The 27383-nt window shown below is 37.4% G+C and overlaps 1 protein-coding gene across 6 annotated transcripts in view; it reads left to right on the top strand.

Annotated features, from left to right (window-relative positions):
• The window catches only part of DBT (dihydrolipoamide branched chain transacylase E2), an 85922-nt gene that overhangs the window by 30651 nt on the left and 27888 nt on the right, over positions 1-27383 (top strand). For 5 of the 6 annotated variants that reach the window (XM_050745083.1, XM_050745092.1, XM_050745100.1 and 2 more), the window contains 5 exons: positions 4522-4703; positions 16798-16919; positions 19690-19906; positions 20896-21062; positions 23852-23929. In XM_050745083.1, the coding sequence (XP_050601040.1) occupies positions 4522-4703; positions 16798-16919; positions 19690-19906; positions 20896-21062; positions 23852-23929 (766 nt within the window). The remainder of the gene's footprint in view (positions 1-4521; positions 4704-16797; positions 16920-19689; positions 19907-20895; positions 21063-23851; positions 23930-27383) is intronic. The other variant, XM_050745117.1, reaches the window with a different exon arrangement.

Genomic DNA, 27383 nt, shown 5'->3' with positions numbered 1-27383 from the left:
AATTTAAAAATAATTTGAGTAAAAATAACTATTTTTATTTTTATTTATTTAATGGATAGTTGGAATCTAAATTGAGAAACGTCTTTATAAACACATAATGCATTTTTAAAAGCAATAAGGTAGAATTACCTTGTGTTGATGATATAGTGGTGAAGGAATTTGTCATACATCAAGGTACTTTATTCAATGTGATTTAAAACTGTCAGGTAGTCTGAGCTCTCTTCACTGTACTGAAAATGACTTTAGTAAGAATGTATGTTTGACTTACCATTACCTGATACAGTTTACTTGCATGTTTAGAAGAGATGAAAATATTTTACCAAAAATCACGAATTGAAAAATAAATTTTGAAACATTGAAAAATTATCCAAAAAAGGGCCTGAAAGAAACAAAACCCTTTCATCCTCTACCTCATTTCTTTATTTCACCTTCTGGAAAAATAGCACCTCTGGGTACCGAACTCAGTTTTAGAGGTTGTTAGAAGTGGCAGTTAAGATGAGAAATAGATTACTTCCCACCTTAGATTTACACCATTAAAGATCCTTTTAAGAATCTGGTTCAACCACCTGAACATTCTTTTCTTGTTATTTACTTATTTTTTACTTCTTTACTTTAAACATTCTTTACTTTAAACATTCTTTACTTATTGTTATTGCTTTATAAGTTAGAAGAGAACTGTAATAACATAAACATACCTTACAGTTATGTCTCTGTTGGCATTGTGGGATTATGGAAATAGCAATGGACTTCAAATCATAAGAGTCTGATCTTGAAACTTATTAGCTGTCCTACCTGTGACTCACTTGGTCTCTTAATGTGTCATATGTGGATAACAGTACTTGCTCTGCCAACCTCTGGAGCATTGAAAGGATCAAAATAATGTCATGTATAAGAAATGCATTTGATAATACCTTCTTTTCAAGACCAAGACAGTAGTAAAAAATCTTTATAGAATTTTTTTTTTTTTTTGGTAGAGATGGGGTCTTACTATGTTGACCATGCTGGTCTTGAACTCTTGGCCTCAAGTGATCTTCCCACCTGGGCCTTCCAAAGTGTTGGGATTACAGGCATGAGCCACTGCACCCAGCTTTTTTTGATTGTTTTAAAAAACCATTTCTTAATTTCTACCTCTTATTCTGTACACCCATATGCTTAGTATAGGGCTTACGGCTCTTAGAAGGGGAAATTATTTTATTCCTAATAAAATTCTTAAAACTCTTTTAATGAGAAACTAATCATTTGATTAGTTTTTCAGAAGTTCTTTAAGAAATATTAATAGCTTTCTTGAATTCTGGTTTTTTTTTCCCTAACTTAATATTGTAAAAAGTAAAGTAGAGGTTCCTCTTCAAAGACGTTCTTCCTCATTTAATTAGGAATAAATAGTAACTTCTCTAAGAAGCAAAATTTATTCAAAGACCTGTGCTAACATTCTTAAATATCTGCTAGCCATGATAAGGAAATCGATGTACTTTATGTTCTTAGCTCCTACAATTTAGCCTAAATATTTGCCCTGGCATGCTTATACTGGCCCAAGCAAGCATTAGGTCATAGCCTGTTCCTCTTCCTTATTTGAAGGTGTTTTTACCTTTCTCAGCATTCCACAGGTTACTTCCTCCTTCCTTTGTTCTCCTCTACCTTTGCCTCTTTTAAAAAGTTCTAAGTTGCTAGCCAATCAGGACAAATACAGAATGTGAGGTCCCGTTCCAGCCAGTGGAAACCCCGGACACAGCAGTAGGGTGGATGTGTCAGGTTATAAATGACCCTGTCTTCTTTGTTCGGTGCACTCTTGTAGCAAAACTGCTGTTGAATGTACTCTTTCTGCAGGAAGTAAAAATGGCCTTGCTGAGTAAATTACATTTATGTTCAAGTGCTATTTCTTTACAGCACTGAGGAACAAGCATTTCAAACAATATCCCTAAATAATTTAAGGAAAAAATACGTATTGTGTTGCACTTGAAATGCTAAAGGGCAGAATTCTAGTCTATAAAATGGAGCCTGAGAATAGAAATTTGAATATGTAAGGAAGCATAATTTAACAGAAAGAGTGTGGTTTTGGGTAAGGTTAAATAAAACCTCATTTATTCTTAGAATTTGTGAGAGCAAATGTATGGAAAAAGAAAAAACTACTTAAATTTCACAAATCCTTTGATAAACTTCTAAAACAAGTTTAGATGTTATATATTCTTTTGTCTTAAAGTCTATTTGATAGTATAGCCACTCTAGCTTGCTTGCTTTCTCTCTTTTTTTTTTTTTTTGAGAGACAGGGTCTTGCTTTGTAGCCCAGGCTGGTCTCAAACTCCTGAGATTACAGGCTAGCCATCACACCTAGCCTTGTGTGACATACCTTTTTCGATCCTTTTACTTTTTACCATTTGTGTTCTTGAATTTAAATTATATTTCTTAGCATATAGTTGGAGCATTTTTTTAGAATCTATTCTGCCAATCTTTGCCTTTTTATTGGAGTATGTAAACTTTTTAGTGTATATTTTAAAGTTATTTTCTTTGCGGTTGCCCTGAGGATTACAATTAACATGTTAATTTAAAACACTATAATTTGGATTAGTAGAAACTTAATGGAATACAAAGACTTTGCTCCAATATAGCTCTATCGCCTCTTCCTTCCTTTTGCTATTTGTCATACGTATTCCTGTTTTCCTTTTTTAGAATTATTATTCCATTAGCCCAGCATGGTGGCACAGGCCTGTAGTGCCAGCTACTTGGGAGGCTGAGGTGAGAGGATGGCTTGAGCCCAGGATGCAGAGGTTGCAGTGAGCCGAGATCGCATCACTGCACTCCAGTCTGGGCAACAGAGCAAGATCCTGTCTCAAAAAACAAAACAAAACAAATAATTATCACTCCATATTGAAAGTATTCCATTTTTAAACATCATAAAGCACATCAACACAGTTTTATAAGTATTGCTTTAATGTGGTTGTCTTGTAAATCAGATAGGATGTTTTTTAAAATTACAAACAAAAAGTTACAAATAAAACAAAATACAGATGTGGCCAGGTGTGGTGGCTCATGCCTGTTATCCCAACACTTTGGGGGTCCAAGATGGGAGTACTGCTTGAGGCCAGGAGTTCCAGACTAGCCGGGGCAACATAGCAAGACCCTGTCTCTACCAACAACAACCACCCAGATGCTCCTTGACTTATGATGGGGATAAGTCATAAACCCATCAAAACTAAAATGTCTTAAGTTGAAAATGTTTAGCCTAGCCTACCTTAAGCATGCTTAGAACACGTACCTTAGCCCACATTTGGGCAAAGCCATCTAATACAAAGTCTATTTTAAAAAGAACCATTGAATATCTTTTGCAGTTTATTGAATACTGAAAGTGAAAAACAGAAGGGTTGTATGGGTGCTCAAATTACTGTTTCTACTGAAGGCATATTGTTTTTACACCATCATAAAGTTGAAAAATTATAAAAGTCAGAGACCATCTGTAGTGCCAGTTTTCCAGGGATTTTGCTTTTTGTGGTGATCCAAACCTAGTATTCCCCTTACAGTGGCTGCGAGGCTGCTGATTTGGCTCCTGCTGTGCTAGGGAAAGGAGGATGGAAATTGGGCAAGTTAAAATACTACAAAACTCAGCCCTTTTTCCTGAATACATCCTTCTTAGTTGTTGCAAGCCTTTTTTCTAATTTCCAAAATTCTGAAAAAATAGATTTTTAACAACTTTTGTCACTGTGCTTGTTGTTCATATGGAAGAGCAGATTTTTCAGAAGTCTTTAATCCATCATTCTGGAAGTGAAAGTATGTGCTTTTAAACCTGGTTTCTATGTCATGGGTGCTGTTTTATCATAGGCTGAGGACTGGTTAGGATAGGAAGACAAGAAGCAAGAATGACAACAATTATCTGTTGCTGGCAATAAGTCAGAAATAAGTGCTAGAGACATTAAGAATGCCATTAGAATCAAAATTAGATGTATTATTTCAGGTTTGGTCCCATTCCTCCTGTTTTGTTTGCTAAGACTCTCTAGAAAAGCCTGTAAAGTATACCTAAAATGATTATGGGGTTAGAAGGACTTTATATAAGAACAGGCTAAAATAATTTTAGAAAGAAAGACTGGGATAACTCCTATCTAAAATTCATGAAATTACAAAGGATATGTATTGAGGACATCAATTTTTAAACTTGCTTCTGGAAGTATTGGGCATCCCTTAAAGTTTGGAAAAGGGTAATATAAGACAATAGAAGGAAATACCACTTTAAAAATGTATTTTTAGAACTTATTTTTCTAATAAATGGGTCAGACAGAAAACTTGAGAGTTTAATTAAATTTTTGGATTATAGACTATGGATTGCTTGAAATTTTTTTGAGTATTTCTTGCAGATACATTGAAGAGACTCTGGAAGTCATTATAGTCTTCTCTGAAACATTTCTTAGTACACCATCTGAAAGTAAATGCTAGGCTAGATGAATACTGATCTAACTCAGCATGGCATTTACATCCTTAATATGATCTGTACTTATGATTGTTTATGTAAAAGTGTCTCCTTTCTTTTTCTTTTAGGTATGTAAAAGAAGGAGATACAGTGTCTCAGTTTGATAGCATCTGTGAAGTTCAAAGTGATAAAGCTTCTGTTACCATCACTAGTCGTTATGATGGAGTCATTAAAAAACTCTATTATAATCTAGACGATATTGCCTATGTGGGGAAGCCATTAGTAGACATAGAAACGGAAGCTTTAAAAGGTATTGTAAGTCTGTTAATCTCTTTTACCAAATTGATTATTGGTCTCTTTTTGTCATTGGGTCCCAATTAAAAGTGATCTTTGTTTTTTATTTTTTGTTTTTTTCTATTCCTATTTATTTTTGGCTCTTGGGGAAATGTAATCTTTTCAGTGTGAAAAAAGGCAACAAGTTCAACACAAAATAGAAATCTGAATTATAGGATAAGACAAAACCAAAGGTTGGGGGAAAAAGGCAATAGCAAAAGGAAGAGATGAGATGTTGCAAAAAAGGTGGAGGATGTCCCATCCTTTCTCCTCTGGGGAATGACTCAAACATTCAGGTGGCATTATGCACTGTTCCACCTAAGTCAGTGATGTTACTCCTTTTGGAGGGGTAAGAAGGTTGGGGATGGACTTTTAATAACTTACAGGATTTGAGTTGGAGTTTTAGAAGCCCAAATCAGGAAAATTGAAAAGGTTCTCTGTGAGTCATGATTATCTTTTGGCCAGTTGCCATGTTAAAAATGTGTACAATAACACTTCATTTACCTGAAGACCTGCCTTCTGGAGACCTTAGTGTTCAAAGAGGCAACAAGCTCTCTCAGTAATTAAAGATTAAGGCTATAAATACTGGCCACTAAGAACAAAAATTGGAGTATCTAAAGATGAAATCTAACATAATGGATTGCTCTGTTTGCCACTGATACAAAAAAAAAAAAGCACTCATGTTGGGGATGGTTATAAACTTTTTCAAGAGAAGTTGAAAAAAAAAAAAAGCACTCTTGTTGGGGATGGTTATACACTTTTTCAAGAGAAGTTGAAGAGAAAAGAAGGAAAATTAAAATGAAAGCAAAGATACCAGCATTTAGAAGAAGCAACAACCATGGGACTTAAGTGGTAGATGTCCTGTCAGAAGGTAATTCATCATGAGAATGTTACAGAGGAAAGCTAAAACAGTTGGCAGTCCCAGTGGTAGTAGGCAGCTGGCTGGCTAACTCAGAAGTTCCTTACAGCACTATTGTGGTATACCGTGTTTTATCATCTAGGAATCAGTTTTGATACTAGGGGCTGCAAGAACAATAGGTTCTGTGACAGAACTCCTAGGCCAGCATTCCCACCGTGGAAGTGCTGAGATAAGATACCTCAGTGTAATTCAGAAGTCTAGAAGGAGTAATTGAATTACAGTGACTGGCTGACACTTAGTTCTGCAGTCTGTAGAACAATAACTAATATTACAATCTTTTTTTTCCCAGAATCACATTGTATAATTTATAAAATTTTTTTACATTTATTATTCTGTGAAGTATTCCAGTTTAGCAGATGAAGAAACTAAACCCAACTGGAAAGGTTGGACAGGCTGGGCTCGGTGGCTCACACCTGTAATCCCAGCACTTTGGGAGGCTGAGGCGGGTGGATCACAAGGTCAAGAGATCAAGATCATCCTGGCCAGCGTGGTGAAACCCTGTCTCTACTAAAAATACAAAAATTAGCCTGGCATGGTGTTGTGTGCCTGTAGTCCCAGCTACTCGGGAGGCTGAGGCAGGAGAATCGCTTGAACTGGGAGGCGCAGGTTGCAGTAAGCCGAGATCATGCCACTGCACTCCAGCCTGGCGACAGAGCAAGACTCCATCTCTTAAAAAAAAAAAGAAAAAAAAAAAAAAAAGAAAGGTTGGACAATTTGCAAAATGGTTGGTGACAGGACCAAAGTTAGAACTTAGATGTCCTGAGTCCTTGTCCAGAATATTTTCTACTATGACATGTTGCCTCTAAAAGCTAGAATATGATTTATTGAAGGCTTCCTACTACTTTTTATTATTATAAAAGCTGGAGGGGTGCATTGCAGAAAGTTCTAAAATACAGAAAACCAAAACAACAAGAAAAATTGTAATGTTCACAAATCACACTCAATACATTCGTGTATATCATTCCAGATATTTTTCTAGGTCATATGTGTACATGTAGGTATTTTTTTAACCAAAATAATATATTGTATATGCTATAGTCCAATCTGTTTGCTTTGTTCATCTATGTTTTCATGACAGTACATTTCAATTTTATTTTTTTGTTTGTTTGAGACGGAGTCTTGCTCTGTCGCCCAGGCTGGAGTACAGTGGTGTGATCTCAGCTCACTGCAACCTCCACCTCCCAGGTTCAAGCAACTCTCCCATCTCAGCCTCCTGAGTAACTGGGACTATAGGTGTGCGCCACTGTGCCTGGCTAATATTTGTATTTTTTTAAAGAGATGGGGTTTCACCGTATTGGCCAGGCTGGTCTTGAACTCCTGACCGCAAGTGATCTGCTGGCCGCAGCCTCCTAAAGTGCTGGAATTACAGGCATGAGCCTCCACAATTGGCCTATTTCCATTTTATATGATCGACAGACCATATGTAGATTTCCTGAATTTTCCCCAAAATGTCCTTGATATTTCAATTGATTTTTTTTTTTTTAACTAGGATCCAATATAGGACCATACATTGTACCTAGTTGTTATATCTCTTAAGTCTCTTTTAGTCTAGTTTATCCTCTTCTACTTTTGTTTCATGATACTGATTTGAAGAGATTGCCTTTGTTTTGCAGAATGTCAGACTTTTTGGATTTGTCTTGTTGCATTGTGGTGTTATTTAACTTGTTCCTCTAGTCCTTATATTTCCTATAAGCTGGAATTAAGTTTTAAAGGCTGAATTGAGGCTGGGCTCAGTGACTCACACCTGTAATTCCAGCACTTTGGGAGACCAGGGTGGGTGAATCACTTGAGGTCAGGAGTTTGAGACCAGCCTGGCTGGCCAACATGGTGAAACCCCAGGTCTACTAAAAATGCAAACATTAGCCGGGTGTGGTGGCACATGCCTGTAATCTCACTTACTTGGGAGGCTGAGACAGGAGAATTGCTTGAACCCTGGAGGCAGAGGTTGTGGTGAGCCAAGATTGCGCCACTGCACTCCAGCCTGGGCAACAGAGCGAGACTCTATCTCAAAAACAAACAAACAAAAGAAAAAACAAAAACAAAACAAAACAAAAAAATAAAAAATAAAGGCTGAATTCAAGTTAAATATTTTGGGTGGAACACATCATAGATCATGTTGTGTACTTCATGTTGCTTCACATCAGGATACACTTAACATCTGATGACTGCCATAGTGATGCTAAGTTTAAACACTGAACTAGGATAATGATACCCTTACCCCTCTATTGTAGAGTTGTGTTTTCCCCTTTTGTAACCAGAAAATTATGTATGTAGTGTTAGCTTTGACACTAAATAAGTAGGTTCTAATATCATTTGAGATCCTTCCTAGGTCAATAATTTCTTTAGTGGTTGTAGAATGATGATTTTGGGATTCTGTCATTCCTTTAACATTATTAGCTGGCGTTCTTCTGTCAAGTGGACCTTTCTCCTCTATCAGTGGGGGCTGTCTGTGTTGGGGCTATCTGTATGCTAACTGTATGAAATACAGTTCCTATGAAATACAGTTCTTACTGGAAAGAAAATAAATGCTTAATTCTTTCCCTTTACTCGTTCTCGAAGTAAGGAGTTCCTTTAGTAGTCACTTCAAATGGTGATACTAATTTTTCCAGCATTCTCAGCGTGTGTTTGAGTGTATGGTCACATGTCGCATAATGATGTTATGGTCAACAACAGACTGCATATACAACGGTGGTCCCATAAGATGATAACACATCTTTACTATACTTCTTTTATGTTTACATATGTTTAAATACACAAATATTTACCATTGTGTTACAGTCACCTACAATATCCAGGACAATAACATGCTCCACAGGTTTGTGACCTGGGAGCAATGGGCTATTTCATATAGCCTAGGTGTGTAGGAGGCTACACCATCTAGATTTGTGTAAGTGCACACTCAAGTTTGGATAATTGTGAAATCACCTAGCAATGCATTTCTCAGAGCATACTCCCATCATTAAGCAATGCATGACTGTATTTCAACTGATTTCATGTGTTTAATCGATTACAGTCATTATTCTTCTGGATGCTCAAACCCATTATAGTGGTGACCCCTTTAAGCTGGCTCCCATGTGTTCTATTAACACGGTCCTGTTAACTTTTAAAAGCTTCCTTGCTTTTGGCACAAAAGATGTTCTGGGATTCACCTCATACTTTTCCCACCCACACCTGGAATCATTCATTTCTTCAGGGGCTCTTGTTCCTTTAAGTATTAGTATAGAATGAGTAAGAGGCTATAATGTGGGCATTAGGGGTGCTTCGTATTACTTTGATTCTAAATTTCTTTTGAAAGACATTATTGGCTAGGCACAGTGGCTCACGCCAGTAATCCTAACATTTTGGGAGGCTAAGGTCGGAGGATCACTTGAGCCCAGGAGTTTGAGACCAGCCTGGGTAACATAACAAGACCTCATCTCTACAAAAAATAAAAAAATTAGCCAGGTGTGGTGGCATGCACCTGTGGTCCCAGCTACTTGGGAGGCTGAGGTGAGAGGATCACTTGAGCCCAGGAGGCAGAGGCTACAGTGAGCTAGTGAGCTCTGTTAATGCCACTGCACTCTAGCCTGGGTGACAGCAGGACCCTGACTCAAAAAAAAAAAAAAAAAAAAAAAAAAAAAAAAAAAAAAGGCATGCTTTTGTGATTTAGAGAAGTTTAAAGAAAAACAAAACAAAATAAAAAATTCACCTTTAGAATTACCTGAAATAAACACAGATTTTATTTTATTTTATTTTATTTTGATTCAGATTTAGAAAGGAAAGAGTGTTTCATTCTTGGCATAAACTGAGACAAGTAAGGATGCTGAACAGTACTATGGATGTCATGAAATTAGAATGCCCAAGCTGGAAACCAGATTAGATACCAATTTAAGCCATTTAAAAAAGCAAGTTATTTATATGAACAAGTAAACAGTCGGAATTTGTTATTTGTTTTGTTTTGTTTTCTGACATGGGGTCTTGCTCTGTTGTACAAGCTAGAGTGCAGTAGCATGATCATAGCTCATTACAGCCTTGAATTCCTGGGCACAAGCAGTCCTCGCACCTTAACTTCCCGAGTAGTTAGGACTCCATCATGCCCAGCTAATTGGCCTTTTGATTTTTTTTTTTTTTCTTTTTTTTGAGATGAAGTCTCACTCTGTCTCCCAGGCTGGAGTGCAGTGGCACAATCTCAGCTCACTGCAACCTTTGCCTCCTGGGTTCAAGCAATTCACTTGCCTCAGCTACCCGAGAAGCTGGGATTACAGGCATGTGCCACCACACCTGGCTAATTTTTGTATTTTTAGTAGAGATGAGGTTTCACCATGTTGGCCAGGCTGGTCATGAACTGGGCTCAAGTGATCTGCCTGCCTCTGCCTCCCAAACTGCTGGGATTATAGGCATGAGCCACCACACCTGGTGCTGGTTTTGTTTTTAGTTTGTTTTGACATCTCAAGTAAGATCCAACTTAATAAGTCTGGGTATAGCAAATTATAAAATCACAGTACATTTTGTGGGGGGCCTGTTTTTTTCTGGAGAATTTTTTTCACAAAAATTAATATTTTCTGTAACATGATAAATCTTAAAGAAATTATGCTGAGTGAAAGAAGCCAGACCCCATCCTTCAAAAGAAAACATGCTCTATGATTCCATGTACATAAAATTTTAGAAAATCCAAACTAATCTGTAATGACAGAAAAGCAATGAGTGGTTGCCTGGTGATGGAGTATGCAGGGTAGGAAGGGTTGGGAAGGAGGGATTACCAAGGGGTACGACGAAATTTCTGGAAGTGATAGACATGTTCATTATCTTGATTATGGTGATGTTTTATGAGTATATACATATTTCAAAGCTTATCAGATTATATATATATATATATATTTGTTTGTTTTGTTTTTTGTTGTTTTTTTTCCGAGACGGAGTCTCACTCTGTCGCCAGGCTGGAGTGCAGTGGCATGATATTGGCTCACTGCAACCTCCGACTCCCTGGTTTAAGTGAATCTCCTGCCTCAGCCTCCTGAGTAGCTGGGATTACAGGCAGGCGCATACCACCACACCCAGCTAATTTTTGTGTTTTTAGTAGAGACAGGGTTTCACCATGTTGGCCAGGATAGTCTCGATCTCCTGACCTTGTGATCCATCTGCCTTGGCCTCTCAAAGTCCTGGGATTACAGGCGTAAGCCACTGCGCTGAGCCTCAGGCTTTATATTTTATGTATGTGCAGTTTATTGTGTGTCAGCTGTATCTCAATAAAGCTTAGAACAAAATTAATGACATCAGATAGGTTATATTTACAGTAGAAATTATCTGACAATATTCTACATAAACAACTGATAACTTGCTAGCCATTCTATTTCATTTGCCATTCATAATATGTTCTAAACAATTATCTTGCATGCTAGTTTTATTTCACATCTGTACCTTTTTGCTTTTACATTTGGACTTGTTTTTTATATTTTTATTGTAATAATAAACTACGAAGCATAAGCCCATGTATCAAATAAGCAGGCCTATAGAACATTACCTTCAGTTTAATGAGAGAAATTTATATATGCTTCATTTTAATTGTGGAAATGAGAAAGATTTCTAAATATTTTATGTATATATTTTCTTAAGCAAGAATTTGTAGTAATATTGAATTTACGTTTTTTCTGTCTTAATGCTAGTAAAACCAGTTATATAAAAAATTAACAAAAGTCTTCTAGAAGTATAAATTATATTATTAACATTTTACAGGTGGAAAGTTATTACAGCATAGAGCCATGAAGGGTAGAAGAGATCAGGACTAGACATCTTAATAGTAGTATTGGAAATTAAGTCCTATCTTGTAATGCCAATTATATTCTATAGTACTGTCTTTTGTAACATAGTCGTAGTCTGCTTTTCAAAGCTGGAGGGTCATGGTAATTTTGGTGAGGGAAACTGTATTTGTGACCTCCAAGTTCTATCTATGAGTGCTTTGACTATAGACAGACCTCTACTTAAAAACAGTTTATTGGACTCACTTATGCCAACTTGTATCTGTGACATATAAGAAGGTATATATTATTTTAAAAATTGCAAGTTGAAATCCAGTTACTTAATTTTTTTTTTTTTTTTTTTAGTTACTTAACGTTATCACCATTATATTAAAGCTATTCCATGTTTCAGTGCCTTGTCGACTGTAAACTTGGTTTAGACCATGTGCAGTCACTCATGCCTGTAGTTCGAGCACTTTGGGAGGCCCAAGTAGGAGGATGATTTGAAGCCAGGAGTTTGAGACTAGCCTGGGCAACACAGCAAAACCTCATCTCTACAAAAATTTTTAAAAATTAGCCAAGTGTGGTGGAGCACACCTGTAGTCCCAGCTATACAGGAGGCTGAGGTGGGAGGATCACTTGAGCCCAGGAGTTTGAGGCTGCATTGAGCTATAATTGTGCCACTGCATTCCAGCCAAGGGACAGAGCAAGACCCAGTTTCTTAAAAAAAATACACACACAAAACAAACAAAAAAATTAGATGGGTGTGGTAGTACACCCCTGTAGTCCTGTCTACTCAAACAGAGGAAACCCTGTCTCAAAACCAAAAGAAAACTAAAACCAACTCAGTTTAAATTGTGTTACCTCGAGTTGTCTTTACGGCTGATGTGGTGACAGATGCTATCCCTCTATTTATTTAATACAGTAAAATGATTCCTCACTTTTCTAAACAACTAGAGCTCTTTGTACCAAAACTTTTCAAAAACTTTTTTTTCAGAGAAATCATTAATTTTGTTTTTAAAACTTCATATATGTTACTTCTTAAAGTGAGGATATTGAGTAAGCTTTTTTGCTTATGCAAAGACACGTTATGAACATTCACTATTATACTATAAACAATACAATTCTGCATTTGATTTTTAGTTTTTCAGCCTGTTTAGATTGTCATTGTGCCAGGTCATCACTCACCTTCCTTTCTGAGAAGACATATAACCAAGTTTGTTAAGGAGTATTTGCTAACAGTGGCAAATAGGAGCTGATGAACAGTCTAAATACCTTTCCTCTGGGCCAAGTGCACGGTTTTAATGCTGAGGCTGTGTGGCACCTATTTTAGGTACTCTGGGCCATGAAGCTTTGTTAAGATGAAGTTGCCAGGATGCTCTACCACCAGATAAGTGGAGAGTTACTATACCTAATTGAGAGGTACCATGGGGCAGTGAAAGGAGGAGAAAGAGGGACGTGAGCTTTAGGGGAATACTTTATAAAACTAACATTATTCTGCCATTATATTGCATTTACCCCTTAACATCAACATATATTGTTGATTGGTTTCTCTGTGCTAATACTATATATACATCTCATTTAACAAATGTAATATCTGCTTTTGACACATGGACCATTGAGACTCAGAGGTTAAATTACCTGCCTATGATTACATAGCTACTAAGTGGTGGAGCTAGGATTTGACCTCAGCTCTGTTTAATGTGAAAGCCCATGCTCCTAACCACTTTGTTACACTGATAATTTAGTTCAGAGAGGATGGATATCTGCTTCATTTTGCATCTAAACCAATGGGACTTACTTTCTAATACTGTACATATGCATATTTACAAAATTCTGCTGCAGCAACACAGTTTAGTTTATAAATACATAGATTTTATAATATTGAAATGTTTACCAGGATTAGTATAAAATGTTTTAAAGAAAAGCTCTTTGACATAAAACCATTCCAAGAATGTAGTATATCATCTAACTAAATTACATTCAGTAACATAAATTGCATGGTTCAATGCTAGGCATAGTGGGTGCTCTTGGTAGCTATAACTGTTCATTTTGTACAGCCTATTGTAGGTTAAATTGATTGAATTCACTGTTTTAATAATTTGAAATGAAAAAGACAATGCAATGAAATGTCTAGTTTGGATGTCCTTAATTTTCAATTTATAAACATTTGGTTGAAATATAAATTGAATGAAGAAAGGTCTTCCAAACACACTTGAATACTTTAGTATTTCAAAGCATTTTCCTTAAAAGAATTTCTCCTAGCTGAGTGAATTAATTGGATCACTTAATGTTGTTCTTAGAAATACCTAAGAATATTGCAGTTTCACAGTTTTATCAATTCATATTATTCTTTTATTTAGTTAACCTGAAATAATGTGGTTTTATTATAAATTTGCTTTCTACGAGGAATTACCTTAACACTAAATTGACAGGCTTCATAAGAAAAAGTGCTTACTTACCAGAGTTCGTTTGCTGTTTCTTAAAATTAGTTAAAGCTTTAACTGTACTCTAATTCCCTAACCGAAGATCAATCATCAAAGGCTAAAATCTCACATACTAGATTGTAATGCTAGAAACATGAAAGTCATATCAACTGGGGAGACTTGTGAAATTCAAGTTTGGTCAACTTCATCCCCCTTAGAGTCCGTTTCTACATTGGTAACTTTAAGAAATCTGTCCTGCATACTCATAACCTTTTTGTAATCAGAGGAAAAATATGTGTAAAAACACTGAAGGAGGACAAGGCAGGAGGATCACTTGAAGCCAGAAGTTCAAGACGAGCCTGGGCAATGAAGTGAGACACTGTCTGTATTTTAAAAAAAATAATAAAAAAGCAAAAAATAAAACACTTTGAAAATTATTTAAAGTGCTGTGTAGTAAGGTGGTATTTTATTACTTGGTTAAGAGACAGCGTTCTTCCAACAACTACATGACTATTAGAAGTAATACATGAGTGACTTCTCACAAGTAAGTTTGTAACTCATATTTACACCCAACTTACTCTAAAAGGGTAGTACTTTATAGTTAATGTATCACAAAATGTTTTCCAGAAAGGTGAGTAGCAACAAATTACTTGGTCTTTTGGAAATAATGTAATAATTTTTGTATATGATATATTTGGATATTTATACCTTGTCTTCAGCAAATATGCATTATCCAAGTTAGCATTGGAGTTCCTACCATATTGGGGTTCCTACCATTGAATCCCCTGATTTTCCTTTGGATCTTGGTTCCTCATGCTAATCTTTCTTACTCATTTCTCCAATGACTTTAACAGATGTAGGGAATATACAGGGATTCTGAAAATTCAACAAAATTATGCCTTGAACTATAGGAGTTGTATTCTAGCTACTTTGACCAGAAAGAAAATTTACTAGGTCCGTGAACTAATGGAAACAGCACAGACTGAGTCAGCCCCAGGACTGAATTCAGCAATTAGATTTATTAGGTGTCTGACCTTGAGCCAATCCGTTCAGTCAAACCTCACTTTTTAAAATGTCTGTAAAATGGGGTTAATAACACCTATCTTAAATAGTCGGAATGAAAAGTAAATTAAGATACTGCATATGCAGCACAGTATTTGACACATAATAGGTGCTCAATACAAGTTTTGGGGTTTTTTCTCTTCCCTTCCTCACCTTTAGGAGAATTTCTTTGTAGCTCCACTGGGCCAATTCATAGACTAGTAAAGAGGAATGAATAGACTGTCTTATTACAGTTGTAGCAGTAGAAGATTTTTATTTACCTAGAAATGAATGTCAAAACTGTCAAAGCAAATTCAGTTGTCTGTTCATTTTCAGAAGTTCTGTCAGTCTTTAATCTACCAATTCAGACTGATTCTGCTATACATATACATCACTGATTTCCTAACAGCAGAATTTGACAATTAAATGTTCTCAATAACATTTTTCTTTTGCGTGCAGAAATATATGCTAGTAGCCTGAGATGCTTTTTCTAATTACAAGAACCCAGAACTAGAGAATAAAACAACCAAATTAGCATTAGCCATAGCAGTTCTTTTTTCTTTTTCTTTTTTCTTTTTCTTTTTCTTTTTGAGGCAGCCTTGCCCTGTCACCCAGGCTGGAGTGCAGTTGTGCGATCATGACTCATTGCAGCCTTTACCTCTTGGGCCCAAGTGATCCTCCCACTTCAGCCTCCTGAGTAGCTGACACTACAGGCACACCCCACCACACCTGGCTAATTTTTAAATTTTTTGTAGAGAGAGGGTCTCCCTGTGTTGCCCTGGCTGACCTTTAACTCCTGGCCTCAAGCAGTTCTCCCACCTTTACCTCCCAAAGTGTTCGGGTTACAGGTGTGAGCAACCATGCCCAGCCACCACGCATTTCTTAAACTATTCAAAGCAGAGCAAACTTTTAAATACTATGTCATCTCAGGAAAGTGTTTAAGATTGTCAAAGATTTTATGATTCTTGTCTGGTGCGGATTTTTTTGAGACTGGGTCTCACTTTTTCACCCAACCTAGAGTGTAGAGGTGCCAACATGGCTCATTGCAGGCTCGACTTCCTGGGCTTAAGTGATTCTCCTTCCTCAGCTTCCTGTGTAGCTGGGACCACACATGTGTGCTATCGTACCCAGCTAATTTTTAAAATTCACTTGTAGAGACAGGGAGTCTCACTTTATTGCCCAGGCTGGTCTTAAACTCCTAGGCTCAAGTAAGTGATCCACCCACCTTGGCCTGCTAGAGTATTGGGATTACAGGCATGAGCCATGTGCCAAGCCCATTCTTTCATGTAATTTATCTTACATTTGATCCTTATTCCACACTGCTTATAAATATAAATGAGAATTTTATTAGAAAAATGTTCAAAATACAGTTTTTTTTTGTTTTTTGTTTTTGTTTTTTTTTTGAGACAGGGTCTCACTGTCATCCAGGCTGGAGTGCAGTGATGCAAGCTCATTGCACCCTTGACCTCCTGGGCTCAAGCAATCCTTCCATCTTGGTCTCCCAAGTAGCTGGGACCACAGGCATGTGCCACCAAGCTTAGCTAATTTTTAAATTTTTTTGTACAGATGGGGTCTCCTTATGTTGCCACAGCTAGTCTTGAATGCCTGGGCTCAGGTGATCCGCCTGCCTTGACCTCCCAAATTGCTGGGATTGCAGGCATGAGCCACTGCACCTAGCCACAACACATTTTAAAATTTCTTGAGGAAAACTCTCTTTTTTTAACTTGTAGCTGCTATATTATTTCAACAGGAGTGACATATCCACCAGATACTAATAATTAAAAAGTACCAGGTACCAGCACACATACGCCCCCACTCAACCCATACCATTAGGATAGTTGTATTTTCCTGTTCTGAAGTAGTTCAACTTTTATACATTTAGACGATAACTTGAATTTATTTAGATATTATAGGCCACTAAGATTTAAAAAAAAAAAATTCAACTGAAGTTAAGTTTTACCTTGTTACCAGATTCAGAAGAAGATGTTGTTGAAACTCCTGCAGTGTCCCATGATGAACATACACACCAAGAGATAAAGGGCCGAAAAACACTGGCAACTCCTGCAGTTCGCCGTCTGGCAATGGAAAACAATGTAAGTTCTCTTAATATTTAAGTCTGAGATTGTATAGAAAGTGTACATTTGTATCTCTGAAAAATTAGCCAACTATCCCATGATGAAATGGCTCAGTGAAATTAAGGAAACATGAAAATATTTGCTACTGAAAAATGATAGTTGCATAAAAATACATGGGAGAAAAGAGAAGTTGTAAACTTATTACTTACTGTCAGTTGAGCAGTGTGATTTTATTATTCTTTCTTGGAGTCTAATAACAGTAAGAGCTACCATTTATTGAGCACTTGTAAATACCAGGTCTTAGGTCAGGTATTCTAGAGGCACAGCACGAGATAGGAATTTGAAGGAGGGAAAACCTGTAAAGGGAATGAAGGAGGCAGGATAAGAAAGGGAAGAGAAGGGAAACTGGCCAGACATGGTTATGGTATCAATCATCTGGCCTGTCCCAAAGCTTGCCATGGTCCTAAGGAAAAAAAGAAAGACTCCGGCCTGATCTGAGGGTGAAGGGGAGAACCACAGAATTACTGCTTTGAGGCAAGGAGGTCCGCCTTTTGTATTTCCTCTGCCAGTCATTGACTGAATGGAAGGTGGAATGCCAGGCAGGGTGGCTCCCTGGCACTGGGATAGGTATTTACATACTCTCATTTAACCCCGTAAGATAAGGAGCTGTTTTAAGACTTGGAGGGTTTAAGTAACTAGTCTAAGGTCACACAGCTAACACAGCAACAGAGCTAGGATTCGAAAGTGAGTCTATATCACTCCAAAACCTGTGCTCTTAGACGTTACATACAGTCTCAACAATCATTGCCTCCATTATTTGAGCACATATGTGCCAGACACTATAGACACATTATCTGTAATCCTCACAAGGACCCTGCAGGAAGGTTGATTAACTTATCTAAAACCAAGTAAACTGAACTAGGAATTTGAACACAAATCTTTCTGGTTCTGAAGCCTGAATACTTTCCACTGTGCCCCACAATGAGACTTTTTTTTTTTTTTTGTCTCTTTTTGAGAAAAGTAAGGTTGCTGTGGGAAAAAAATAAAAGTTTATATTTTGTGAAATATGTAATAGAGTCATTAAAATGTTCATATTCTTTCAGCCAGTTATCCTGCCACAGGGGAACAATTCCCAGAAAATAATCTAGGATACATTCTTCCTTGTATTTTATATAGCCAAAAATTAGAAGATGCATACGTGTTCAAAGTCAAATTATGTTATGTATCCTTGATGAAATTTTATGTAACCCTTAAATGTGTTTAAGTATGAAGACCATTTGGCATAGCAGAAAATAGATATAGTAACATGGAACACTAGGTTATTAAGGGCATCCGATGAAATAATGATTTAACATATTGCTTTGAAATCTATAAAGCATTTTAATAATTTTTTTCTTAATAATATAGAAAGGGGCCGGGCGCGGTGGCTCAAGCCTGTAATCCCAGCACTTTGGGAGGCCGAGACGGGCGGATCACGAGGTCAGGAGATCAAGACCATCCTGGCTAACACGGTGAAACCCCGTCTCCACTAAAAAATACAAAAAACTAGCCGGGCGAGGTGGCGGGCGCCTGTAGTCCCAGCTACACAGGAGGCTGAGGCAGGAGAATGGCGTAAACCCGGGAGGTGGAGCTTGCAGTGAGCTGAGATTGTGCCACTGCACTCCAGCCCGGGCGACAGAGTGAGACTCCGTCTCAAAAAAAAAAAATAATAATAATAATAATAATAATATAGAAAGGAATATATAGAAGAAATGTATGATTTCGCTTTCCTAAAACACTCCCTCAAGATGTGGATAGGATACTTGGGTAGAATGCTTGTGTGATTACTAAAAATTAAATATTGGATTTAGTTGTCAGAAATCATCTTTTTTCTTTCAGTTTACATATTTATGAATTGAGGTTGTTTAAAATTAAGAACCAGTGGCATTTACAGTTGTTTGTAACTGCCTAAAAATTATTTGTTTAAATTTTCATAGTCCATTTGTTACACACTTAGTGTTTGCCTTAGTAAAGTCCTTTATTATTTTAGACATCCTTAGAGATGCACTAATACAAATGAAATGGGGCCTATTCCTAAGAAATTAATACATACTATATGTGAGGAGATCATTCCAAGCTCTTATGTTTGTTTGTATTTAAATAGAATTAAATGTTTTGTATTGATCTTTCCAAAGCAACTACTAGAAAAATAACATTTGAGAGAGCTTTTGTATTATGATCATCTAAGCTGTTACATTTTTAACTGATAGCCAACGTCAGAAACATTGGTCTAAATTTGGTAGAGCATTTAGTTTCTCTTAAATTCTCAGCTCTCCCTCTTCTTATGTAGTCCCCAAGAATAGAAAAGGTCGAGTAAGAATTATGCAAGAGATTTTAAAATACTTGAGTATAAAAATGTAAGTTTTCAGCTGGGCAAAGTGGCTCACGCCTGTAATTCCAGCACATTTGGGAGGCTGAGTTGAGAGGATGGCTTGAGGCTAGGAGTTCAAGACCAGCCAGGGCAACAGAGTGAGACCCTGTCTCTACAAAATTTTGTTTTAAAAAGTAACTTTTCATAAATTGCTCTAGATTATATATAATATAGATACCCATTGGTTATCACATGCACATGTGAACCGTGTATACAAAGTAATAAATGATTACTTAAGTAGAAAATGAAAAGGTTATTTCTTTTTACTAATTTATTGGACAGATATATTTTACCGTCAACTGATCAAATTCCATTTTGAAACTTTAATGATATTTTTAAGTAGTTGTATTTTTGGCATTAAAATATATCATTTTTTAGATTAAGCTGAGTGAAGTTGTTGGCTCAGGAAAAGATGGCAGAATACTTAAAGAAGATATCCTCAACTATTTGGAAAAGCAGACAGGAGCTATATTACCTCCTTCACCAAAAGCTGAAATTATGCCACCTCCACCAAAGCCAAAAGACATGACTATTCCTATACCAGTATCAAAACCTCCAGTATTCACAGGCAAAGACAAAACAGAACCCATAAAAGGTAATGATAATAATAACAATAATATAAGGCAATAGTTCATTTATTTTGGGGGAAGCTACCTCAGTAAAGTATACGTTACTAATATGGTGTTTTTAAGTCTTACTGAAGGGAAAGTTCAACCTCAGTCAGCATATAATTTATTTTTTTATTTTTTTTGTTTTTGATACGGATTTTTGCTCTTGTTGCCCAGACTGGAGTGCAGTGGCACGATCTCAGCTCACTGCAGCCTCCGCCTCTCAGGTTCAAGCGATTCTCCTGCCTCAGCCTCCTGAGTATCTGGGATTACAGGTGCATGCCACCATGCTCAGCTAATTTTTTGTATTTTTAGTAGAAACAGGGTTTCATCATGTTGGCCGGGCTGGTCTCGAACTCCTGACCTCGGACTCCCACAGCACAGAGATTACAGGCATGAGCCACTCACCGTGCCTGGCCATAATTTTTAAATGACGAAATAACAGCTTTTCCGGGAAACACTTCCAATTTATGTATACCATTAACTTCTGAAGAGGAATACATTAGCAGGTTTCTTGAAGTATAAACTTGTATACTGATAATTGCTCTGTTTGAAGACACACAGGATATTTTAAACATTCACTGTTTGTAGTTAGCTTTCAAAATGACTAGTTCTGATTTGTTATTTATAAACTCTTGGAATGATTAACTTCCAGAAGAGTGGCTTTGCAGGAAAGCTGTTAGGGAAATACATGGCTTGCATTCTTTTGAATTTTTTATATAACACAGCATTTAATGCAGTTACCTGCTATGTTATTGCATTTGCTACTGAGTGTCATGATGCAGTCAATGTTCCAGCTTTGAAATTAGTGACTTTCAATGTAAGGTAACGTAATGAAGAGAGTAGTAAGAAGAAGGGTTTAACTGAGAGAGTAAAGGACATTAGAGAACCTTCCATTTTAGTTTCTTTAAAAAAAAAAAAAGGATGAAGAGATTTAAGAATTTAAATAAATGAATAACAATTGAATGCTTTTCAGGCTTTCAGAAAGCAATGGTCAAGACTATGTCTGCAGCCCTGAAGATACCTCATTTTGGTTATTGTGATGAGGTTGACCTTACTGAACTGGTTAAGCTCCGAGAAGAATTAAAACCCATTGCTTTTGCTCGTGGAATTAAACTCTCCTTTATGCCTTTCTTCTTAAAGGTGAGATTTCATTCATTTCAAACAAAGCTTGAGTAGGACATTTATTTGTTTGTTTGTTTTTTTGAGACAGAGTTTTGCTCTTGTCAACCAGGCTGGAGTGCAATGGCGTGAACTTGGCTCACTGCAACCTCTGCCTCCCGGGTTCAAATAATTCTCTTGCCTCAGCCTCCCAAGTAGCTGGGAATACAGGCACCTGCCACCATGCCTGGCTAATTTTGTATTTTTAGTAGAGACATGGTTTCACCATGTAGGTCAGTCTGGTCTCGAACTCCTGACCTCAGGTGATCCACACCCACCTCGGACTCCCAAAGTGCTGGAATTCCAGGCATGAGCCACCGCATCTGGCCCCCCAAGTAGGACATTTAAATTTTGCTTTGCCAACATGCAATGTGTTGACTGTGGCCTTGAATAAAAATATTACTTTTCACAACATCAAATAGAAAATGTGCCATTTCTTTGTTCAATAGGAAATTATAAAATTGAAATGTCTATATCATATGTTTAGCCACTTACCTTTGAGCTAGGTAGAGACAATTCTGCCAGTTAAGTAAAGCCTTTAATCCTAAAAGGATCACTCCAGCCAAGTCCTGGTTTGAACTAAAATGAGACTTGATATTAATTTTGCAATATCACTGATATATATTTAATATTTATTTTCATTTATTCAACAAACTTATATTGAGGCTCCTGGGAATCATTTCTAGTGCTAAGCCTTGGGACCAGTATAAAATGGAGTAAGATCATCAGCTGACCTTGAGCAGCTTACAGTCTAGCTCACATTAGTGACTGTGCAGCAGCTACCATGTGCCCGGCTCCATACTAAGCATGCTGTATACATTATCTCTTAATTCTCAAGTAACCCTGACATGTAAATATTACTGTCCCCACTTTCCATTTAAGGAAATTGGGGCTCAGAGAGGTTGAGAAACTTGTTAAGGACTTATAGCTAACAGGTGGAGAAGCTCTTTCAGATTCTGGTCTGTTCTACTCTGAAGGACATCCTGATGTCTCTAATGCGAGCATGTTCAGTCCTTTCTCTATACTGCACCAAGACTGGTCTTCTGTAAATCAAATTATTGTAATATTCTCTGATTCTTTTCAGTGGTTCCCTTTCATTGCCTTTAGGATAATTTCCATACTCCTTAGTGTGGCATACAAATGTGTTTTAAGTCTCTGCTGCCTGCCTCTCCGTTCTTATCTCACTCCCTCATATGAAGCTACCCATAATTGCTAGAATACACAATTCCACTCGAAGTGCCCCTTCTTCTCCATCAAACACCTGCAAATAAATCCCAAATTGTGGTCAGGTACAGACTCCTTCTGTGGCTGTCACTATTTGAATTAAATACTCTTATTTCCCACTGTTACTTATCTCAGTGCATTGTGAGTGCTTACTCAGTTTTCTCTTCCCTTACTCACTTACTGGGCACTGAGCCTCATGAGACAGAATCTGTTCTCCTTTATCTCCCTTTTTTTTTTTTTTTTTTTCTAAGAAAGGGTTCTCTCAAGGCAGGCAGATTGCTTGAGCTCAGGAGTTCAAGAACAGCTTGGGCAGAATGGTGAAACCCCATCTCTACAAAACATACAAAAGTTACCTGGGCATGGTGGCACACACCTGTAGTCCCAGCTACTCAGGAGGCTGAGGCAGGAGGATCACTCAAACCAAGGAGGTTGAGGCTACAGTGAGCTGAGATCATGCCACTGCACTCCAGCCTGGGTGACAAAGCAAGACCCTGTCTCAAAAACAAACAAGAAAAAAACTTCCAAGTCATAAAAATTAAGGAACTCGTAGCAATTCTTTTCGTTGTATTTTTCTTCAGTTGATCTATTCTCTTAACCTATCCTAATTAAACTAATGACTATGAAGTGTCTCTATATGTTTAAACTTTTTTATTAACTCTCTAGTTCAAGAATTTGATTTTTTTTCCATCAAGACCCCTGATGCACTGAGAAAAATAACACAATGCATGTAAAGAACTTTAACAGGGACCAGAAAAGGGCAGTGGGGAAGGGAATTCTTTTTAAGAATGATCTTAAGCATTTTTATTTTGCTATGTTTTAAATTTAATACAATGCATGACCACCACATGTAAGATATGAAACTTGATTATTAGATCCCGAATGGGCAGGGGAACAGATATCAAGAACATTTGGATACAGTTAGGGAAATCTGAATATGGACAGGAGAGAAATGGTAGTAAATGACAAAAGGAAAAAGAAAGGGAGAAGGCGGCAGAGAGGGAAAATGTAAATGCTATTCAGTGAGACTTGAGCTGTAAAGTAAATGTTCAGGCCATCTCTGCCCTTCAGCTGGCCAAGGACACCAAGTAGCAAATTGGCATCTAATGGTCAGTGCGCTTTGAAATCCTTATTATGTGTTCTTTCCACACAGGGAAATAGCTTACCTGCTTTTTTGTGTTTTGATTCCTAGTTTTGAACCACAGGTTTACTTCTCATGGAAATCTTAAGATTCAACATGTCAGTGAGGAAATCACCTAGAATTTAGGCATTTTCTTTGGAACTTTGGCTGGTCTGCATCATTATTTTGAAAATCTCCTTGATGTTTACAAGCTACCTATCTTTCATTCTTTAATGATTAGGGTGACCTAGTTCTACATTGCTTGAAGGTAACATTGGCAATAATGCGACTAGGTACATGTAGACTTGAAATTAAACTCAGCATAAATAAGAGTTCTCTCTCTCCCTCCTTTTATACCTCTTATTGTTTCAAATTCCCTATCCTTTCTGAGTTAAAAGTGCTAAAATTGCATTCTTTTTCTGTTAAACAGGCTGTTTCCTTGGGATTACTACAGTTTCCTATCCTTAATGCTTCTGTGGATGAAAACTGCCAGAATATAACATATAAGGTTGGCTATGCAGAAAATGTTCTTATTATTAATAGAAGATGGGGCAAATGTGCTTGTAGGTTAGAGAGACTTCTATTGTACTTTAAATAGTGATCTTTTTTAGACTAGAATTAAAGGTATGGGGTAAAACATTAAACTTAAGTCTAATTCTTTGTTGTTGTTTTTGTGTTTAATAATACTGTTTAGATATGAAGATTCCTAAAACCATTTTTAAGCTTTTTTTTTGTTTTCTGCTTAAAATAATGGAAATACAGCTGTATGGCAGATTATGTTACCCGCTCTACTTACCCTCTCAAAAAGAAGCAAGTCTTTCAAAATTGAATTCCTGGAATTTTAATATTTTTTATCATTATTATTATTATTATTATTGGCAGAGTCTCACTCTGTCACCAGTTTGGAGTGCAGTGTTATGATCATGGCTCACTGCAACCTCGACCTCTCAGACCCAAGCAATCCTTCTGCCCCAGCCTCCTGTGTAGCTGGGACTATAGGCATGCGCCACTATGCCCAACTAATTTTTAAATTTTTTGTAGAGACGTGGTCTCATTATGTTGCCCAGGCTGGTGTTGAACTTCTGGTCTCAAGCAATCCTCCTGCCTCAGCCTCCCAAAGTGCTGGGATTACAGGCATGAACCACTACACCTGGCAAATTCCTTGAATTTTGAGATTAAGAATAATTTAAGTGAGAAAAGTAATGAAAGTTTGAATTCAATTTGAGTAAACTCTTCTGTGAGGAGTGAAAGTTTCTTAAGACCGAGAACTCTTTTGGAGATGCTTTTCCTTAAGTTTACTTATCATTAGACGTGTACAGCCAGAGGCTGGGCACAGTGGCTCACGCCTGTAATCCCAGTACTTCGGGAGGCCAAGGCGGGTGGATTACGTGAGGTCAGGAGTTTGAGACCAGCCTGGCCAACATGGTGAAACCCTGTCTCTACTAAAAATACAAAAATTAGCCAGGTGTGGTGGCCAGCGCCTATAGTCCCAACTACTCAGGAGGCTGAGGTGGGAGAATTGTTTGAATCCAGGAGGCAGAGGTTACAGTGAGCCAAGATTGTGCCACTGCACTCCAGCGTGGACGACAAGAGCAAAACTCTATTTCAAAAAGAGAATTAAAAAAAAAAAAAAAAGAAAAGAAATGTACAACTAGAAAGTAAGCTTAGATATTCTGGGAGGTCAGCTCCCATATGGTTAATACAGCCAGCTGTATTAATTTTAATTTTAATTTTAATATCTCTTGATTAAGTATATACTTATCACAAAAATTTCGGTCAAGAAAATCATGATGTTGGCTGGGTGTGGTGGCTCCTGCCTATAATCCCAGCACTTTGGGGGACAGAGGTAGGAGGATGGCTTGAGCCCAGGAATTCGAGACCAGCATGGGCAACAAAGTGAGGAGGCCCCCATCTCTACAGAAAAAAAAAATTAGCCAGGCATGGTAGTGCATACTTATAGTTTTAGCTACTTGGGAGGCTGAGGCAGGAGAATCATATGATACCTAGGAGATGGAGGTTGCAGTGAGTTCTGATCTTGCCACTGCACTCCAGCCTAGGTGACAAAGTGAAACCCTGCCTTTGTCAAAAAAAAAAAAAGAAAGAAAAGAAAAAAGAAAACAAAGATGTTTACCCTCAATTCCATGACCCTAAGATAACTCACTGTTTATGTTGAGATATACATCTTTCTAGGATTTCATTTTCACATACTTTTTACAAGATATAGAATTGTTAATATTTTCTTTAACTTGCTTTTTTTCTGTTTCTTTTTCTTTTTTTTGGTTTTTGAGACAGGGTCTCACTCTGTTGCCTGTCTAAAGTATTCCCATAGAGAATATCTATGCTGTGGTGCAATCATCACCTCACGGCAGCCTCCACCTCCCACCTCAGCCTTCCGAGTAGCTGGGACTACAGGCACCTGCCACCATGCCCAGCTAATTTTTGTGTTTTTTTTTTTGTAGAAATGGGGTCTTGCCATGTTGCCCAGGCTGGTCTCTGACTCCTGGGCTCAAGTGATTCACCCACCTCAGCCTCCCAAAGTGCTGGGTTACAGGCATGAGCCACTGTGCCCAGCCTCTTCTTTTTCGTTTACTATATTGTAAACATCATTATGTGTCAACACATATAGCTTTGTTATTTATTTAGCCAGTGACCTGTTTATAAACATTATGATTATTCGCAGTTTCTCAAACTAATAAACAGTGTGTACTCAACATCCCTGTGTATCCCTACATACTTCTGCATTTAGTTCCTTAACACAAATTTTTATAAATGTTGGTACATATTGTCATATGTTCTCCAAAAAGTCTATACAGGTTAAGTATCTGTTACCTGAAATGCTTGGGACCAGAAGTGTTTTGGATTTAAGACTTTTTTTGGATTATGGGATATTTGCATATACAAAGGAGACATCTTGAGGATAGGACCCAAGTCCAAACATGAAATTCACTTATGTTTCATTTACCCCTCATACACATAGCCTAAGGGTAATTTTATACAATATTTTTAACATTTTTATACATGAAACAATTTTTTTTTTCTTTTTTTGAGACGGAGTCTTTCTCTGTAGCCCGGGCTGGAGTGCAGTGGCGTGATCTCGGCTCACTGCAAGCTCCGCCTCCTGGGTTCACACCATTCTCCTGCCTCAGCCTCTCGGGTAGCTGGGACTACAGGCGCCCGCCACCACACCCGGCTAATTTCTTTTTGTATTTTTAGTAGAGACAGGGTTTCACTGTGTTAGCCAGGCTGGTCTTGATCTCCTGACCTCGTGATCCACCTGCCTCAGCCTCCCAAAGCGCTGGGATTACAGGCGTGAGCCACTGTGCCCGGCCACACAGTTTTCTTTTTTTCTTTTTTTGACACAGGGTTTTGCTCTGTCACCCATGCATAATCATAGCTTATTGTAACCTAAAACTCTTGGGGTCAAATGATCCTCCCACTTCAGCCTCCCAAGTAGTTGAGACTACAGGCATGTGCCATAATACTCAGCTAATTAAAAAAATTTTTTTTGTAGCAATGGAGTCTTGCTACGTTGCCCAGGCTGGTCTTGAACTCCTGGCCTCAAGCAATCCTTCTGCATCAGTCTCCCAAAGTGTTGGGATTATAGGCACGAGCCACTATGCCCTGCCAGAACAATGGCTGCATTTTTCTGTTTTTTTTTTTTTTTTTAATTGATGGGCTCTGATATGGTTAAATATTACAAAATGAGAACTGTTTCAACAACTATGCAGCATAATGTTTAAGGACAAAATATTGAATATACTTTTTATTATATATGTATTTTATCACATAGTAAGGAATGCTGAGATGCTTAATCCATCCAATAAATCGAAAATAAAAACTTTACATTTCTGTATTTGTCAGTATAGAGAATTCTGAAGATGGATCTTGACTCAGGGTGATAAATCAGTTTTCAAGGAAATTGGCTACATGACATGACATTTCAGCCCTCAAAAGTTTCAGAT

This window comes from Macaca thibetana, chromosome 1 (genome assembly GCF_024542745.1).
Source record: "Macaca thibetana thibetana isolate TM-01 chromosome 1, ASM2454274v1, whole genome shotgun sequence".
Classification (NCBI taxonomy): Eukaryota; Metazoa; Chordata; class Mammalia; order Primates; family Cercopithecidae; genus Macaca; species Macaca thibetana.
This window is presented reverse-complemented; position numbering and strand designations above follow the sequence as displayed.